The 20855-nt window shown below is 33.1% G+C and overlaps 1 protein-coding gene across 3 annotated transcripts; it reads left to right on the top strand.

Moving 5' to 3' along the window:
- Positions 1–256: 256 nt before the first annotated feature.
- On the top strand, positions 257–19723 carry LOC137836061 (mediator of RNA polymerase II transcription subunit 15a). Of its 3 annotated transcripts, none has more exons than XM_090302062.1 (12): positions 257–397; positions 868–977; positions 10911–11022; positions 11120–11234; positions 12264–13556; positions 15101–15171; positions 15529–15603; positions 15765–17117; positions 17246–17590; positions 18639–18839; positions 18924–19012; positions 19293–19723. In XM_090302062.1, exons 2-12 carry the CDS (start codon positions 868–870, stop codon positions 19495–19497), a joined length of 3969 nt encoding a protein of 1322 aa, XP_090158188.1. In that variant the 5' UTR covers positions 257–397; the 3' UTR covers positions 19498–19723. The 3 variants fall into 3 exon arrangements, with proteins under 3 accessions (XP_090158188.1, XP_068500981.2, XP_090158187.1); XM_068644880.2 differs by lacking the exons at positions 257–397; positions 868–977 and adding exons at positions 7186–7328; positions 7915–8092; XM_090302061.1 differs by lacking the exons at positions 257–397; positions 868–977 and adding exons at positions 7238–7323; positions 7978–8092.
- The last annotated feature ends 1132 nt before the right edge of the window (positions 19724–20855 follow it).

Here is a 20855-nt window from a genome sequence, read left to right as displayed (position 1 = left end):
AAAAAGACAAACACGTTAATTTTATAAAAACTTAAATTTATTATATATATTTTTATTATAATTAACAAATCTGGTTAACTTTCTGTCACAAAAAATACTAAAACATATTTAATTTATATAATTTATAATTATATATATATATATATATATATATATATATATTTAGGTCTCCGTATCCTATATTCTATTATTCATGTCAAAGTGTGAATCCATGTCTATATGGTATCATTATCTGTGTTTGTATCGTATTATTTATCTGTGTACGTATCGTATAATCGTATTATTGCACGAGTTAAAGGTTTCTGCACCCATTTTGAAGTTACCTAGAGTAAAGTAGAAGCTCACGAGTCACACACGCAATCTGTAACACTGTCCTCGCCATCGCCACCACCATCAGGTTCGTTTTCTAATATTGGATTTATCTTCTTTCTCTCTCTCTCTCATGGTTCAATCCTTATTATTGGCTTCACTCTGTAATTCGTAACGGTTTAATCGTCGAAAAGTTTCGTTTGAATAATTAATCGAGATCTTTCAAGGAAAATTAGAACAGGACGCAGCTTCGTCCATAGTTTTGTTCGTTAGAAAATTAATGTTTGTTTGCATGCATCGATGGTTTAAGCATGTATATTGACGTCCTAAGTCGTATAAACCTCTGTCTTTTGCTCGTGGAGGAAAAACAAATTTGGTTTCCTGTTGTTTAACTGTTGTCGTGACTACACAGTTTATGGATCTACGGTTATCTCTGTGAAAGCCACTGATTTCTATGGGTTATCTTCATAATATTTCATATATTTATGTTCATCTTTTGCACCTTCTTTTGGGAATCCGATTTGACAGCAATAGTCTGGTTTTTGGTGTTTCAATTAGATGGATAACAATAATTGGAGACCTAATCAAGGTACTGAAGCTAATATGGATACTAGTGATTGGAGAGGTGGACTGCCGCAAGAGTCACGCCAAAGAATTGTCAACAAAATGTAAGATTCAGTTTTGATATTGTAATTTCTTACTATTGTCCCGCAACAGAAGTAAATCAATGATATTCCATGAGGATTGTGGTCTTCTTTTCAAATGATAAATGAATGTATATCAAAGAACATTGATTGGCGGTGTCATATTGTGTAATTGTCTTATGCCAATAATTATGAAACATGTGCTCAAATTTCTGGTTGATAGGTTAAAAAAATAATTAAATCTGTTATTTTTTCCTCCACACGAATATTTAATAAAAAATCGTTTTGATTTTTTTAATGTCATAGGAAAAGTGTAGGGATGAGGTTTAGCATGTCAGCATTGCACATGCTCATTGATGGGTTAGTGGGGCAATTTTTTTAAAATCATGTATCATTTTACATGTCAAAGGTCCTGGGGAAGCTGAATTTATTGACGGTGGGATCATCTGGCATTGTGATTTACCATGCTCAGTCATGTCATGGGATCCTCGTTAGAATGCAGCCAAAATTACCCTTTTTTCTCCTATTATCAAATGGTCTCTGCCATTCACTGCCTTTCCCCCATATGAAAATCACTAAATTGTATCATTGGACCTGTGTATAACCGCCGAAGCTCCACCCTGCTGCTACTTTCACTGTGCGTAGTTGCTACAATTGCTGGTTATTGCACTGTAGTTGCTCCTGTTACCCAACATCTCAGCTTCTGTCTTCTCTTTATCTCAAGGTCAGCCACGGCTACCCAGCCTGGGTCTCTCTCGCTCAGTGATCCAGTCACTCTGATCTCATCCCACTCTTTTCTATCTTTTAATTCTATGCTTTGGCTTCTCTCACAGTGGCTGAACTGCTGAATAAATTTTTTAATCACCCTTTTATTTTTCATAATTGTTCTAAAATTATCTTTCTGACCTATTATTAAATTTAATTCTATTTATGAATTATTTTTATCATGTTACGAATTTTAATTCCACTCTTTAGTTGTCTATAACTCTATGATTTTGGATTTCAACTTAAGTTTTTTAATGATGTGAGGTTGTTTTCTTTATCTGTGGTGTTTTTATGCATATGCATTATTTATAATTATTTTTGGTAAAAACTTAGGATCTTATGATTCGAGTTAGTGCTATTCTCTTCTCTTGATCCTAGGCAGTATCTTGAGTTTAACAACCTTGGAGTGGGATATAGTCATACTTGGTGGTCAACTTTTCAATTATTTGGTGTTATTGTACAATGTGTTAGAATAAACTTTTGCTATCGTGGGTATATCCTTAGAATATGGGGCATTTGCTTATTCACTTTAGATGTCTCAAAGGAGGAGTAGGGCAGAGTTTTTTTTTCTCTATGTACTGTTATTATTTTTCATGTGCTATCATTACTCTCATTTGGTGAGTTTGGTTGGAGGTTACTGCCATTATTTTCACAGTGGAACATGTTTGTCTTTGCAAACTGATTTAGGATTGTGTATTTTGCTATTGAATAGGTTATACATATTTTCTCTTCATAGAGAATGTGTGGTAGATGGATATTTAGTGAAAACTATAGGATTATTAGTAGGATGTTTTTCTCTTATGTTTTTTATAAAGTTAATATATGCATAGGAAGCTAAAATGCATATGGAGCAAGGAAAGAATTGGAGTTGAATCTTATCCTTGCGTTAAAACTTGAAATCAATTATTGAGAGGCTTGAATCAATGATTCTAATCACAAGATCAATATAATAATAGGAACTAGTATAGGATCTAGAATTCAATACAAGAACAATATAGAATTCAAGCTAGGGGAATAGAATCATTAACAAGAATATAACCATGGATAGAAATGGATTAGAATAGAATTGAACCGAAAATTATAGAGCATAAGAACATTAAAACAAATTAAAAGAGAAAAGGTGGAGAATACTTAGATGGTGGAAGAAGCAAGGCGCGCCACTTGAATTTGAAGTTCTACCTCCATCTTCAAGATAAGCACCAAGGAAGAATAACCACTTTGATTTCTAGAAATCAACATAAAACTCATGGATGAGAATTACTCACTCAAGTGCTTCAAACTCTCAATTTTTCATATATTTCAAAGTTATATTTATCCACTCATGCTAGCCTTAGCCGAAAATGTTACAGGAGAAAAAAAGGGAAATCCAAAAATTTATCAATGACCAAGATTAACCCCATGCTTTTTGTGGTTGTATCACCCTTTCTATGCGTGTGTAACTCTTCTGTTGTTTCTCTTGGCCGAACTTGATGCTCCTCTTTGGGCATGATTGACTTTTTAAATTTAGGCCGAATTACAACCTAAACTGCAATTACTATGTACACCGTTATATTACAAAGAAATTAAAGGACATACGTTTTCCAAGTCTAAGTAAGAAGTATAAAATAAAGAAAATGAAGAACTGTTTTTATGAGCAATAGTATTTTCTCTTATTATGCTCCTGGTGACTCTTCTTGGAATTATGTATTATTGTTCTTTTTCTTCTTTTTCAGTCATGCAATCATCAGATTTGTACGTAGAGGAGAGACTATCTACATTATCAAAATGATGCTTTGCACTCCATTTCTGATATCCATTGTACTATATTTGTTTTTTGTTCTGAATATGTGTATGATTTCAATGAGGACTTCTTACATTTTAACGAGCTTATAACATTTTAGGATTGTCTATTCCCCGTAAGTTTTCTATAATTTGTATTATTTAGTTATTAAACCGCTTTCCTCATTTTCTATAGATTGGACACGTTAAAAAGACGTCTTCCTGTTTCTGGTCAAGAGGGATTGCTTGAACTTCAGAAGATTGCTGAAAGGTTTGAAGAGAATGTTTTTACTGCTGCCACAAGCCAGGTACTATTTGATTTTAGATTTATCAACTTATGGTTATGTATACAAACACGTACGAAATGAAAGATTGATGTTTTATGTGATACTCCCTTATTTCAGTCTGATTATCTACGGAAAATATCTTTGAAGATGCTTACTATGGAGACTACATCACAAGGCACCATGGCCAACACTCCAAACCAAGGTGCTCACGATCCAGGTTAGCTTTTAATAACCTTGGCATAGTGGCAATATTCTAATTCCAACAGGATCTAACTTGGAGTTGTTTCTAGTTCAGGTCAAGTTGTTGGGACTGTATTGTGTCCTATTGATGTGAAGAATCACTAACATTTTATTTTTGTCTGCTGGTGTTACATACGATCCTGGTTGTTTGTTTTTAAGTCTTTGTTCCTTTTAAATTTTTCGATGATATCAACTTGTTAAAATTTATCTCTAAAAACATTGCAGTGTCTGTGTTTAAATCCGTTGTTAACTCAATTTTGGTTTCCTTTGCCATTGCCACTTGTTTCCATGTTGGTTTTAGTATTTTGTTGTGGATCTTAATTAAAGATTTTTTTTTTTTAATTGTTTGGTTTAATCTTGAATGCCAAATACATGTAATTTGTTTTTTTAATATTGATTACATCTTGTTGAGTTTCTTTAGCTTTCTTTGGTATTTTGTGATTTCTTATTGTTGTTTTCTTTCCTCCAGTCTTGTTATGAGGCATTTAGTCATGGAAGATGTTTGGTTAAGATTGTATGTTGATTTGAGCTAAGTGATTGATTACCAAAAGATAAAGGATGCAAATGTTGTACAGTACATTAGGAATGTTTTGTTAATCTCTAGCTTAAGTCTTGGACCAAAAAGAGCACATTGAAATTACAAAATCTAGGTGTTCGCCGACCAAAACCAATCTAATTGTAAAAGTAGAATGAAAACAACCCAAAAAGGTAGAAAGAGGTGAAATGCTTAATTTTTAAAAGTCCAAAAAGCTTGAATCACATTATTAAGTCTTTGTTCCCACTGAACTTGTATCCATTATTAGAGGTAGTATTGCTTGTTTATACCATTACTCTCTTTTACTTGGACCTTTATTGCTTGCTCAATAGCTTTTTGGTAACTTCAACTCCTTCTAAGGTTGCAAAATTTCAATTGTGTGTTGTTAACAATTCATTTGGATCCTGATGTGATATCTTAAGTTTTTTGTGGGTTTCTCTGACTTAACCTATCATTGTTTATTTAATAGGGCTTGTTATTCCACCCCATGTTCACAATCCTGGGCAGCAACATTCTATTCCTATGCCCAATCAATCTCAATCATCGGGTTTAACCCATACTCCAATCCAAAATGTTGGCCAGAATATGCCTGGAGAGAATTCAGTGTCAGGGGAAACACACTTTCTGTATCATTTTATCTAAGTTTCTTGGCTGAAGATGAAGAAAATAAGATTGAAGAAGACAAAATATAAATGTGTTTGATTTGAAACAAAGTATGCATAAATATAAACAACAATAGGATGTTACATAATATGTATATGTTTAATGTTTTATTTTACTTTAGATTATATCTTTAAAGTTTTAATATTTTAAATTTACTATAATTTATAGTAAGATACTTCAATTGTTGTATACATATAAGATAATTCTATTTTATTCTTAGTTTTAATTTAAAATATTAGTATTTTAAGTCTCAAAAGTATTCTTTTGATATATAACAGAAAATTTTAAAAATGAAATAAACTACAACACATCATTACTTCACTATATAATTAAGTTTTTTTCATGTAAATATGTCTTTTACATTGCTTTTCTAACATTATTTACATTCAGATTAGGATCACATCAAATATAAATGATAATAATGCATACTTTATTTAACTAAACATATAAAATTAAAATTAATTCATTAGTATAATAAAAAATGCAAACATATACTTTGTTTCATTAGTAGTTTAAGTTTGTTGAATAACTGTAGGGAAAAAATAAAGAATAGTTTTGACCAAACTTATTGTAATTGTAATGTTAGTGTGAATATAAAATGATTACTTACATTTTTTTTTCTCAAAGTTAATACTTTGTTATCACATTGTGTCTAACAAGGTTGGGTTAAGAAAATGGGAGGACACAAATAAATAATCTAAACAGTCTGAGAACGTTGTGTTTTGAAAACAAAAAAAGAATGCATTGAAAATGTGTTTTTCAAGTTTTTGAAGAAAAAACATTATATTAGGATATTAGTATCAAATTGCAACTGTCATGTAGATTATAATATTATAGAAAATGATATATTAATGTATATTCAGTCATACAAATTTTAAAAAGGATTTGTTTAAATGTTAAGTAATTGACATTATTTATAATTAAAATATTATTATATATTTACCAACAAAATTTAATTAATTTTTCATGTTACAATAGTAAATTTTATTAATTTGTATTGATTAAAATTATTATATATCATAATCACGTCTTAATAAAAAAAATATAAGCTATACCATAACATTGTTCTCTATTTTAAACAAATTTGACAGTAAGTTGTTTGAAAAAAAATATGTGTTTTTCACATCTTTAAATTATAATAGAATAATATCAATTGAGTTAATCCTATGTGGTTTTACCATATATAATGATTGATATAACTTTTTTTCTCTCTCTTATACTAATGTGTTGTAATATTTTCTTAAGATTAATTCATAATTTTGAACATATTATAATTTATAAGGATGAATTTTGGACTTTAATTAATCAACCACTTAAGGAAGCCATGTATAATTTTCTCTTAAAATTAACTGCTTAAATTCGATTTTATTGTCTATATTATATTTTATGTAATAAAATAATAAAAAAGCTTTGTATAAGATATTTTTACCTTCCATTTTTTCTCTCTCTCCAAGTTAATCTTATTTCCACCAACATATAGTGAAATATTAATTATAACTAGGTTTAAAACTTCCAAAATAACTAACAAAATTAAATCATGCTCACTAAGTTACTTTTCTTAAAAAATGAGATTTGGTTTAGTTTATAATTATAGGATATAATATTCACAAACATATATTTTGATGTAATAAAACACAATGGCATGCAAAGTAGTTAATCCAATGCAAAATATAAAACTATATATAGTTAAACTTTATATTAATAGAAATATAATATTCCATTTAAAAATAATACAATGTAATAAAATAACATAACCTAACCTAACCGTATGGTCTAGTATATTTGGAAATGGAGGCAAATATAACCTAAAACATAAAAAAGTATGTTGAATAGTTAAATGTAATATAATCATACATTGATAATCGTGATTAAAGTTTAATTAATCAACCACTTAAAGAAGCCATGTATTTTTTCTTTTCTTAATATTATTATCTTATTACCTATATTATATTTTATGTATTAAAATAATAATTATGGAGGAGTTAGAAGGGTTTGAAAATAACAATAAAGAGGCTTTGTTTCTGCACCCATTTTGAAGTTACCTACAATACAGTAGAAGCTCACGAGTCAGACACGCAATCTGCAACACTGCCTTCGCCATCGCCCCAAAATCGCCACCACCGTAAGGTTCGTTTTCTAATATTGGATTTATCTTCTTTCTCTTTCTCTCTCATCGTTCAAACCTTGTTATTGCCTTCACTCTGTAATTGATAACGGTTTTTAATCATCGAAAGAGCGAGTAGAAAAGTTTTGTTTGAATCATTGCTCAAGATCTTCCAAGAAAAATTTGAAGGAAAATTTTGAAGGAAAATTAGAACAGGATGCACCTTCGTTCACGCAAAATTTGGAGAACAACGAATTACGATGTGGCATATGATTGTAGATAGAGACTGAAATGAGGGAATACTTTATGTAAAATTGGAATTCTGTTATTGGCTTTTACAATTAATTACTAGACAATCCGTAGTTTTGTTCGTTAGAAAATTAATGTTTGTTTGCATGCATAGATGGTTTAAGCGTGGTATGTTGACGATTAAGTCGGATAAACCTCTGTCCTTTGTCGGTTGAGGAGAAACGAATTTGGTCTCCTGTTTAACTGTTGTCGTGACTCTAGACAATTTATGGATCGACGGTTATAATCTGTGAAAGAGAGCCACTGATTTCTATGGATTATCTTCATGATATTTCATGCATTTGTGTTCATCTTTTGCAGGTTCTTTTGGGAATCGGATTTGACAGCAATAGTCTGGTTTTGGTGTTTCAGTTTATCAAAAAGATTAGATGGATAACAATAATTGGAGACCTAATCAAGGTACTGAAGCCAATATGGATACTAGTGATTGGAGAGGTGGACTGCAGCAAGAGTCGCGCCAAAGAATTGTCAACAAAATGTAAGATTCAGGTTTAATGTTGTCTATCTGATGTCATTTGTAATTTCTTACTATTGTCCCGCAACAGAAGTAAATCAATGATAAATGATATTCCATGAGGATTGTGGTCTTCTTTTCAAATGATAAATGAATGTATATCAAAGAACATTGATTGGCTGTGTCATATTGTGTAATTGTCTTATGCAAATAATTGCGAATAATTACGAATAATTACGAAACACGTGCTCAAATTTCTGGTTGATAGGTTAAAAAAATAATTAAATCTGTTCGTTTTTCCTCGAAACGAATATTTAATAAAAGATCGCTTTGATTGTTTTTAATGTCAATAAAAGTGTAGGGATGAGGTTTAGCATGTCAGCATTGCACATGCTCATTGATGGGTCAGTGGGACAATTTTTTTAAAATCATGTATCATTTTACATGTCAAAGGTCCTGGGCAAGCTGAACTTCTTGAGGGTGGGATCATTCTGGTATTGTGATTTACCTTGCCCAGTCATGGGATCCTCGTTAGAATGCAGTCAAAATTACCCTTTTTCTCTCCTATTATCAAATGGTCTCCGCCATTCACTGCCTTACCCCCATATGAAAATCACTCAATTGTATCATTGGACCTGTGTATAACCTGCTGAAGCTCCACCTTGCTGCTACTTTCACTGTGCGTAGTTGCTACAATTGCTGGTTATTGCACTGTAGTTGCTCCTGTTACCCAACATCTCAGCTTCTGTCTTCTCTTTTTCTCAAGGTCAGCCACTGCTACCCAGCCTGGGTCTCTCTCGCTCAGTGATCCAGTCACTCTCATCTCATCCCACTCTTTTCTATCTTTTAATTCTATGCTTTGGCTTCTCTCACAGTGGCTGAACTGCTGAATTAATTTTTTAATCACCCTTTTATTTTTCATAACTGTTCTAAAATTATCTTTCTGACCTATTATTAAATTTAATTCTATTTATTAATTATTTTAAGAACTTTATGAATTATTTTTATCATGTTACAAATTTTAATTCCACTCTTTAGTTGTCTATAAATCTATGATTTTGGATTTCAACTTAAGTTTTGTAATGATGTGAGGTTGTTTTCTTTATCTGTGGTGTTTTTATGCATATGCATTATTTATAATTATTTTTGGTAGAAACTTAGGATCTTATGATCCGAGTTACTGCTATTCACTCCTCTGATCCTAGGTAGTATCTTGAGTTTAACAACCTTGGAGTGGGATATAGTCATACTTGGGGGTTGAACACTATCACCGGCAAATACAACTTTTCAATTATTTGGTGTTATTGCACAATGTTTTAGAATAAACTTTTGCTATCATGGGTGTATCCTTAGAATATGGGGCACTTGCTTATTTGTTTTAGATGTCTCAAAGGAGGAGTAGGGCAGAGTTTTTTTTTCTCTATGTGCTGTTATTATTTTTCATGTGCTATTTGGTGAGTTTGGTTGGAGGTTACTGCCATTATTTTCACAGCAGAACATGTTTGTCTTTGCAAACTGATTTAGGATTGTGTATTTTGCTCTTGAATAGGTTATACATATTTTCTCTTCATAGAGAATGTGTGGTAGATGGATATTTAGTGGAAAACTATAGGACTATTAGTAGGATGTTTTTCTCTTACGTTTTTTATAAAGGTCATATATGCAAAGGAAGCTTAAATGCATATGGAGCAAGGTAACAATTGGAGTTGAATCTTATCCTTGCCTTAAAACATGAAATCAATTATTGAGAGGCTTGAATCAATGGTTCTAATCACAAGATCAATATAAGAATAGGAACTAGTATATATTAGAATTCAATACAAGAACAATATAGACTTCAAGCTAGGGGAATAGAATCATTAACAAGAATATAACTATGGATAGAAATGGATTAGAATAAAATTGAACCGAAAATTATAGAGCATAAGAACGTTAACACAAATTAAAAGAGAAAATATGGAGAATACTTAGATGGTGGAAGAAGCAAGGCCCGCCACTTGAATTTGAAGTTCCACCTCCATCTTCAAGATAAGCACAAAGGAAGAATAACCAGTTTGATTTCTAGAAATCAACATAAAACTCATGGATGAGAATTACTCTCACAAGTGCTTCAAACTCTCAATTTTCATATATTTCAAAAGTTATTTACAAGGAAAGGGAATTGTTATATCTATCCACTCATGCTAGCCTTAGCCGAAAATGTTAGAGGAGAAAGAGAGGGAAATCCGAAAATTTAAATTTAAATCTCCTAGATCTTTTCAATGACCAAGATTAACCTCATACTTTTTGTGGTTGTATCACACTTTCTATGTGTGTGTAACTCTCCTGTTGTTTCTCTCTTCTCTTGGCCGAACTTGATGCTCCTTTTTGGGCATGATTGACTTTTTAAATTTAGGCCGAATTACAACCTAAACTGCAATTACTATTTACACCTTGATATAACAAAGAAATTAAAGGACATACGTTTTCCAAGTCTAAGTAAGAAGTATAAAATAAAGAAAATGAAGAACTATTTTTATGAGCAATAGTATTTTCTCTTGTTATGCTCCTGGTGACTCTTCTTGGAATTATGTATTATTGTTCTTTTTCTTCTTTTTCAGTCATGCAATCATCAGATTTGTACGTAGAGGAGAAACTATCTACATTATCAAAATGATGCTTTGCACTCCATTTCTGATATCCATTGTACTATATTTGTTTTTTGTTCTGAAATTGTGTATGATTTCAATGAGGGCTTCTTACATTTGAACGAGCTTATAACATTTTAGGATTGTCTATTGACCATAAGTTTTCTATAATTTGTATTATTTAGTTAATAAACCACTTTCTTCATTTTCTATAGAATGGACACGTTAAAAAGACATCTTCCTGTTTCTGGTCAAGAGGGATTGCATGAACTTCAGAAGATTGCTCAAAGGTTTGAAGAGAAGATTTTTACTGCTGCCACAAGCCAGGTACTATTTGATTTTAGATTTATCAACTTATGGTTATGTATACAAACACGTACGAAATGAAAGACTGATGCTTTAATGTGATATTCCCTTATTTCAGTCTGATTATCTACGGAAAATATCTTTGAAGATGCTTACAATGGAGACTAAATCCCAAGGCACCATGGCCAACCCTCCAAACCAAGGTGGTCCAAGTAATAAACCTCCCGATCCAGGTTAGATTTTAATAACCTTGGCATAGTGGCAATATTCTCATTCCAACAGGATCTAACTTGGAGTTGTTTCTAGTTCAGCTTAAGTTTTTGGGACTGTATTGTGTCCTATTGATGTGAAGAATCACTAACATTTTATTTTTGTCTGGTGGTGTTACATACGATCCTGGTTGTTTGTTTTTGAGTCTTTGTTCCTTTTAAATTTTTTTGATGATATCAACTTGTTAAAATTTATCTGTAAAAACATTTCAGTGTCTGTGTTTAAATCCGTTGTTAACTTGCAATTTTGGTTTCCTTTGCCCTTGCCACTTGTTTCCATGCTGATTTTAGTATTTTGTTGTGGATCTTAATTAAAGAAATTTTATTTTTAATTGTTTGGTTTAATCTTGAATACCAAATACATGTAATTTGTTTGTTTTAATATTGATTACATCTTGTTGAATTTCTTTTAGCTTTCTTTGATATTTTGTGATGTCTTATTGTTGTTTTCTTTCCTCTAGTGTTATTATGAGGCATTTAGTCTTGAAAGATGTTTGGTTAAGATTGTATGTGGATTTGAGCTAAGTGATTGATTAGCGATGCAAGTGTTGTATAGTACATTAGGAATCTTTTGTTAATCTCTAGCATTAGTCTTGGACCAAAAAGAGCACATTGAAATTACAAAATCTAGGTGTTCGCCGACCAAAATCAATCTAATTGTGAAAGTAGAATGAAAACAACCCAAAAAGGTAGAAAGAGGTGAAATGCTTAATTTTTAAAAGTTCATAAAGCTTGAATCACATTGTTAAGTCTTTATTCCCACTGAAGGCCAACTTGTGTCCATTATTAGAGGTAGTATTGCTTGTTTATACCCGTTACTCTCTTTTATTTGGACCTTTATTGCTTGCTTAATAGCTTTTTGGTAACTTCAACTCCTTCTAAGGTTGCAAAATTTCAATTGTGTGTTGTTAACAATTCATCTGGATCTTGATGTAATATCTTAAGTTTTTTTGTGGGTTTCTCTGACTTAACCTATCATTGTTTATGTAATAGGACTTGTTATTCCACCCCAAGTTCACAATCCTGGGCAGCAACATTCTATTCCTATGCCCAATCAATCTCAGGCACGCCAACAGCTTATTCAAAATAATATTGCATCTCAATCATCGGGTTTAACCCAGACTCCAATCCAAAATGTTGGCCAGAATAATCCCAATATGCAGAATATGCCTGGACAGAATTCAGTGGGAAACACCATTAACCAAAATTCCAACATGCAAAATATGTTTGCTGGTTCCCAGAGACAAATTCAAGCAAGGCAGCAGGTTGTTCCCCAACAACAGCAGCAATCACAAAATCCGCAACAATATCTGTACCAACAACAAATTCAACAACAGCTTTTGAGGCAGAAGTTCCATCAGCAGCAACAACAACAGCAGCAGCAGCAACAGCAACAACAACAGCAGCAGAGTCTTCTACAACCAAATCAGTTGCAATCTTCTCAACAACCTGTCATTCAAACATCATCTGTTATGCAGCAGAATCCCATGATGCAGACATCTCTACCTAGCATCCAGCACAATCAACAATCAAATAATGTTCAACAATCAACACAGTCCGTCCTTCAGCAACACTCCCAAGTTCTAAGGCAACAGCAACCACAACAAAATTCGATCATTCATCAGCAACAAACACCAATTGGTCAACAGTCAATATTACCTCCACAACAGCAACAACAGCAACAACAGCAACAACAGCAGCAACAACAACAACTTATGGGGGCACAGGGAAATGCAACAAACATGCAGCATGCCCAAATACATGGGACACAGAATAATGTTGGTGATTTGCAGCAACCACAGAGGTTACTTGCACAACAGAATAACCTCTCCAACCTGCAACAGCAACAATTAATAAATCAACAAAACAGCCTATCGAATATGCATCAACAGTTGGGTAATAATGTCTCTGGGTTACAGCAACAGCAGGTCCTAGGACCTCAATCTGGCAACTCAGGTATGCAAACAAGCCAGCACTCTGCACACGTGCTACAACAATCACAGGTCCAAATTCAACCACAATCTCAGCAAAATGCATCAAATTTGTTACCATCTCAAGGGCAGCAGTCACAGTCTCTGGCTTCACAGCAGCAGTTGATGCCACAGATTCAATCTCAGCCTGCACAATTGCAACAACAGTTGGGTTTGCAACAGCAGCCAAATTCCTTGCAACGAGATATGCAACAAAGGCTTCAGGCCTCAGGTCCCTTACTTCAACAATCAAATGTTCTTGATCAGCAGAAGCAGTTATATCAATCACAGAGACCCCTTCCAGAAACTTCATCAAGTATGTGAAATTGCAATTGTGCATTTTTCTTTGTGTGCTTTACCTTTTGTCAATTGTTGGTTTCAAGGTGGTCAAATTTGTGAGCCTACCTACCTACTACCTTGGGTCATTTAGGAGGTAGACAAATTGTATGATCACATCATGGTTTAAAAGATCTCCATCTTATAAAAAATTGTATTTCAAACATCTATATAACATAAATAGGTTGGATAACTTTGAAATCTCTACTGACATTGGAATAAACTCTTATTCTAAATACAATATAGGTCTAATTGTGCAAGGTCTAACCCTTGTCTGCCCAGCAAAAGAATTAGATGGCCTAAGTCCTCTAATAGTGCCAAGGTCACAAGTTAAAGATGCAAATAGCAACATTAAAACACTAAAAAGATTGATTTTTCAGTGAACTTTGAGGGTTGCCCAGCAAAATGTAATATTACATAAACAGAGAAAGGACTGGACATCAAAATATAATAGAACAGGCATAGTAATGTAAAGCATACTCTAGCAATGTGCGACTGAACCAACAACAGGCAGCTATTCTATATGTCTTTTATTTTGCTTTCAAAACATAATAGGACTTAGAACCCTTCTTCCTTGACCATTGTACGGAAGGTTACCTCTATTGTGATTTGATTTTAAGGTGGTAGCTCTGTTCTGTCCTTGCCCTAGACAGCTAGACCTATATAGGCTCTGGTGCGAGCAATACAGAAATTACACCCAGTCTCTAGTTACATATTGAGAAACTCACAATTTCAGTTTTGATGAATATGATTGTTTTAGCAGATATTGTTTATTTTGTATACATTGTATTTTGCAGGTATGAGGGTCCTGCAATATGTCATTTACGTTTTGGGTATTATCTGGGTTTGGGTTTGATTTTTGCCAGCAGGTCAAGATGCAAAACCCAAGGTAGGATTACTGGGATTGCTTGATCCCAGTAATTTGACATGCTGGAACACAATCCCTGCATGATCTCAGTGGAACGAGTTTTCTTCTGGATCAGGATACTCCTTCTTACAAGCATGTAGAAGTAGAATCATCTTATGATTCTACGAATCTACATGTAGGAGTTCATTTGTACTGCCTTGGATAACTCTCGCATTGTCATCAGTTCTTGTCAAAAAATTGCAAAGAAAATGAAAATGTAAAATAAATACAATAATTCAGTGCATTTTTGTGCATTCTCTGCAGTAAATTATGATTATCGTCTTATTTCTTTAAAAGAAATATTGGGACTATTGCTTCAAATTTACCATTTCTGGTTTGTTTGTCTTTCCTCCATAACTTTTTTGCCTTGTCTAAATGCTTGTGGCAAGTCTCAAATTCTGTTGTGATGTTTGTGCTATAAATCACTGGTCCATATAAGTTAAGCAACAGACTTTCTGAAAAGCAACAACACAGGATATCACATATAATGTATCTTCTATATATGATATAATAATATTCACTAACTTAGTTTGCAATTACCTCATTTATTTTTAAAAGCAAAACATTTCTGCGTTCTTTTAGCCCTAGCTCATATGTGTGTGAAATATCTTTTGTAGCTTCTCTGGATTCAACAGCACAGACTGGACAGTCAAGTGGGGGTGATTGGCAAGAAGAAGTTTATCAAAAGGTAATATACTATTTCTTATCATCATTTTTCTTTCAGTTAATTGGGTTGAGCAACAAATATTTGTTAAACGAGCCCTAAAATAAAACAATGAAGATTGATGATGTTTATTGTGAGGAATTTAAACAAGAACGTGGAACTCTATCAATTTTTGAAAAATAACAAGAACTCTTATCAAATATTTGCTTTGTGTATTACATGTAACTGCATATGACTTAAATTTTGTTTCAGTTTGCTGAATAAAATATCTTAATTTGTCAATCTGTTCTTAAGGCAATAGTGGTACAAATCTTCTTGCACAGGAGATTGCGAGGTTTATAATGCATTTGATTATTTGCTTCTGTTTATTTTAAATGGCAGATTAAATCAATGAAAGAAAGTTACTTGCCAGAGTTGAATGAAATGTACCAAAAGATTACTTCTAGACTTCAACAGGTATGTTTAGTCAGGCAACTTTTTAATAGCAGCTATGGACAAAGAAGCTTTTGTCATTATTATTATTATGCAAACTCTAAAAGGAGAAGTCCTTTATTGTTTTCATTTTTACTCAAATTATTTTACTGTTTAACCTCGTATCTTTTTTCTTTTTCTATCAGCACGATTCTCTTTCACAACAACCAAAGTCAGAACAGCTCGATAAGCTGAAGGTGTTTAAAATGATGCTGGAACGAATTATAACATTCCTTCAGGTTTCCAAGAGTAACATCTCAGCTAGTTTCAAGGAGAAACTGGGTTCATATGAGAAGCAGATTATTAATTTTATAAATACAAATAGACCTAAGAAAAACTTGCCTGGACAGCTTCCCCCACCACATATGCATTCCATGTCACAGTCACAACCTCAAGTTACACAAGTGCAGTCTCATGAAAATCAAATGAATTCTCAGTTGCAAGCAGCAAATATGCAAGGCTCTGTAGCAACAATGCAGCAGAATAATATGGCAAACATGCAACATAATTCTCTGTCTGGTGTATCTACAGCACAGCAGAGTAAGATGAATTCAATGCAACCAAATACCAATTTGGATTCAGGACTAGGAAATGCTGTAAACTCCATACAACAGGTTGCAGTGAGCTCACTCCAACAAAACCCTGCTAGTGCTCCTCAACAAACTAATGTTAACTCCTTGTCTTCACAATCTGGGGTTAGTGTAATCCAGCCAAATCTTAATCCCCTTCAGCAAGGTTCTAGTATGCTTCAACACCAGCAACTAAAACAACAGGAGCAACAGATGTTACAGAATCAACAGCTTAAGCAACAATATCAGCGGCAATTGATGCAGAGGAAGCAACAGCAGATCATGCAACAGCAGCAACAGCAGCAGCAGCAATTACACCAGACAGCAAAGCAACAGCTGCCTGCACAATTGCCAACTCATCAAATACAACAACTTCACCAAATGAATGATGCAAATGACATTAAGATGAGGCAAGGAATTGGAGTTAAGCCAGGGGTCTTTCAGCAACATCTTACATCCAGTCAACGTTCAGCTTATCCCCATCAACAGATGAAAGGGAGTCCTTTTCCTGGTTCTTCTCCCCAACTCCAGGCCACATCTCCTCAGATTCCGCAACACTCATCTCCTCAGGTTGACCAGCAAAACCACCTTCCATCTCTCACAAAAGTTGCTACACCTCTGCAATCTGCTAACTCACCTTTTGTAGTACCCACTCCCTCACCTCCCTTGGCTCCATCTCCTATGCCAGGGGATTCTGAAAAGCCCATTTCTGGTGTTTCATTGATATCAAATGCTGCAAATATTGGATATCAACAATCAGGGGGTGCAACAGCACCTGCTCAATCCCTTGCCATTGGAACACCTGGAATATCAGCCTCTCCTTTACTTGCAGAGTTCACTGGTCCTGATGGTGCTCTTGGTAATGCATTTGTATCCACATCTGGAAAGTCGACTGTTCCTGAACAGCCTATTGAGCGTCTAATTAAAGCGGTTAGTCTGGTTAATCTTAGGCTGGCCTGTTCTGTGACTTTGCTCTTTAAGTTTATTACAAATTTGACAATTCATAAAGGTTTCCATAATTTTTCAACTGGCAAATTTCCGTCCAATCATGATTTCAGGTGAAATCAATGTCATCAAAAACATTATGTTCTGCTGTTAGTGATATTGGTTCAGTTGTAAGCATGAACGATAGGATAGCAGGATCAGCACCAGGTAATGGATCCAGAGCTGCTGTGGGTGAAGATTTGGTCGCTATGACTAATTGTCGCCTTCAGGCAAGAAATTTTATCACACAAGATGGTGCCAATGGAACTAGGAGGATGAAGCGCTACACTTATGCTACACCCTTGAATGTTGTATCTTCTGCTGGTAGCATGAATGATAGTATCAAGCAGTTAGCTGCTACTGAGGTCTCTGATTTGGATTCAACTGCAACATCTAGATTCAAGATGCCGAGGGTTGAGGTACTATGTTTTTTAGGTGTTACATTTTATTTATAATTTATATCTTTTACTTTATGGTCTTATATTTTGGGCTAGCCATTGCATTTTATGAATGGACATAAACACATAGATGGCATATGCTCTAACATATTATGTAATTACTTCACCATTTATGATTTCAAGGAGTCAGACTCATAAACCATTGCTGCTAGTTCAATATAGAAGTATATAGAAAGGTGTAATTTCATATCGTCGTTTAGATGGTGAAATATCTATATATCAAATATGCATTGTTGCTTTCATATCAAATATTCAGTTCACGCAACAAACAAAGATCCAGGTGGGGGCAAGGGGAAAGAAATAAACATATGGTGGGGGTATTTGAACTGATGAACGCCTTAATTTCATGATAGCACACGTTTTTTTGCAACTACCAGTATTTTGTAAAAGAACACAGTTTATAACTCTGATTATGATCTTTCAGGACATTTTTTCAGGATCTAGTCATAATTGAGATAGAAATTATTGAATTAGATTTTCTTTTATATTAATTTGATCAATTTAATGGGTAAGCACTCTTTTCTTAAAGATACAAATGGTACTAAATATATTACCAAAAAAGAATAGCGATTATCATGAAAAGATAAAAATGTATTATGGTTAGGCTGAATCATGTTGACTTGTTATTCTTCAATTCTTTTAATTAATAATGTCTTTTTTTTTACAAATAATCATTATCCACCCGAACCTCTCCCTCTTTATGGACAATAATTAAGGGCAGCATGAGCTATAGAACAAAGATCCTATTTATGTTTAACTCTCTTAACAGGTCAAATGTTGACTTGGACAGTTCTGGATTCATCATATAATAACTTCGATTTTGCATGATCTGGTTTAGCTTCTGACATTTGCTTCATCAGAGCATTAGATGATTCGTTGGTTATTATGTTTTAAAATTATTCTGAAGTTAACCTTGTGAAAATTAGGAAGTCACTTTATAATTTATGGATTTACTCTAAACATGCAGCCTTTGATTGTTGATAAGGAATTTGTGTGACTTATATTGTAGGCTAATCATTCCCTTTTGGAAGAAATTAGGGAGGTTAATCAACGACTTATTGACACAGTAGTAGACATAAGCAATGAAGAAGTTGATCCAACAGCAGCAGCAGCTGCGGCTGAAGGGACAGAAGGGACCATTGTCAAGTGTTCTTACAATGCTGTGGCTCTCAGTCCGAGCTTAAAATCCCAGTATGCTTCAGTACAGATGGTGGGCTTTAAAACACTTAAACCACGTGCATCTTTGTTATAGAAATTTTAACTTTGTCCTTATTTGTGTTTTATTACCTTGCAGTCACCAATTCAACCCTTGCGCTTGCTTGTTCCCACGAATTATCCTAACTGTTCCCCCATACTCCTCGACAAGTTTCCAGTTGAATCTGGGTGAGAAAATGAGCTTTTTGGCATCTCTTATGAGTCTTATTTTCTTTTAAACAAAATCTTTACTCACCAAATCATGAATTATCATGACAAATAAGTTCTATTTTTGCATTTATCAACAAAAGGAATAAATGTATTGTTCATATCTTACAAAAAGTTGATTATGACTTTTTTTTCATTCATGAAGCACGGGTTTGATTTATTGTATCAGACTCCGTAGTTTATGTTAAATGTACTGAGAATTCTTGTGTTTAACAGAAGTGGTATTGAATATTTGTTTCAGTAAGGAGAATGAAGATCTTTCTATGAAAGCAAAGTCAAGGTTTAGCATATCCTTACGAAGTCTGTCACAACCTATGTCCCTTGGGGAGATAGCAAGGACTTGGGATGTTTGTGCTCGCACTGTTATTTCTGAGCATGCACAGCAAAGCGGTGGTGGGAGTTTCAGCTCCAAGTATGGGACTTGGGAGAATTGCTTGACCACATAATGATCCTTACCATCCCATGCAAACATCTCTTTTTCTCAAAATATTTTCAAAACTTGTTTGTATCGTTGGATGGGTTTTTGGGTTTGAGATAAAAGCAATTATATCAACTCCTTGCCGTTGTAGTGAAATTTAGTGCATAGTTGTGTATTAAGTGCATCCATTTCCTTGTCCATTTACATCTCAATGTAGTGAATTTGTGTGAAATGAATCAAAATGCCTTCACCTAGACTTGGTTCTTACTGGTATAGAACTGCTTCTTCACGCACCTCCATCCTTCTTGTGCCACCCTCATAGATTTATAGAATCCAGAAACAATTTTTAAAAATTATATATATTCTAGATTACATATTTACGAATTATGTAATTTGGAATATATTTCTAAAAATTGGTATTTCATATTATATTTCATAATCTAGAAATAATTTTTAGATTATGTAATATGTAATCTGAAATATATTTTTTTTTAAAATGATATTCTGAATTATATAATTCGGAAAATTTTCTCAAATCTAGAAAAAGTTTATAGATTATATAATTCGAAAAATTAATTGCTTATCTGAAAAAAGGTTTTTGAAGTACATAATCTTTATAATAAACTTTTGAATTATGTAATCTGAAATGCATCTTAAATTTTTTTTTTGGATAAGTACAAATATGAAAATAAACTTTTGTATTAGGTAATTCAGAAGGATATTTTTTAAATACAAAAAATTTATGGAGGTGAGAGGAGAACATATGGGGGTGCAGGAAGAAGAAGTCCTGGTAGAGTTCTCGACAAGTTAGGCCCGTAATTTATGCCCGAAAATAACTCTTCCTGAGTTTCATGCTAATTTGTGAGTTATGTTTAAAAATCTAATGATTTCAATGAATAACTATAGGGATTTGTTAAATTACATTTAGTTTTTTTTGTATTTAAAAAAATGCATTTAGAAGTTGTTTTTTTATAAAAGTAAATAGGTTTAATTTACACTATTTTTAAAAAAATATTATTGCTCCTTACTCCCATCTCATGAAACATTATCCATTAATTATTTCCTCCAACTTCCTTGTACTATGTACATGCGTTTGGCATTGAAACTTCTTCCAATCTTACTAATCGAATAATTAAAATATAAATTTTATTTAAATTTATTTTAAAGATACAAACATAATTTCTATGCATTACTAACGTAAAAAAAAATTATACTACTAATTGAAGTTAATGTACAACCTGGCACTTGTTAAGTTTGATCATTTTTAAATAACATCTTATTAGTATAGAGTATTTTCTAACTTTTTCAGTAAGTTTTATTATTGCATTAGTTATATTCATTTATCATTTCTTAATAACTAACTTATTCTCTATATTTTCTCCCTTA

The sequence above is a fragment of the Phaseolus vulgaris genome, chromosome 5 (genome assembly GCF_051622355.1).
Source record: "Phaseolus vulgaris cultivar YP4 chromosome 5, ASM5162235v1, whole genome shotgun sequence".
NCBI classification, from domain to species: Eukaryota; Viridiplantae; Streptophyta; class Magnoliopsida; order Fabales; family Fabaceae; genus Phaseolus; species Phaseolus vulgaris.
This window is presented reverse-complemented; position numbering and strand designations above follow the sequence as displayed.

What these genes read in the sequence shown, in the direction of transcription:
- LOC137836061 (XM_090302062.1), top strand. Translation starts at nt 868, where the DNA reads ATGGATAACAATAATTGGAGACCTAATCAAGGTACTGAAGCTAATATG. An exon ending in TTACTGCTGCCACAAGCCAG is followed by an intron (nt 11,023 to 11,119) that starts GTACTATTTGAT and finishes CCCTTATTTCAG; the next exon opens with TCTGATTATCTACGGAAAAT. An exon ending in AAGAAGAAGTTTATCAAAAG is followed by an intron (nt 15,172 to 15,528) that starts GTAATATACTAT and finishes TTTAAATGGCAG; the next exon opens with ATTAAATCAATGAAAGAAAG.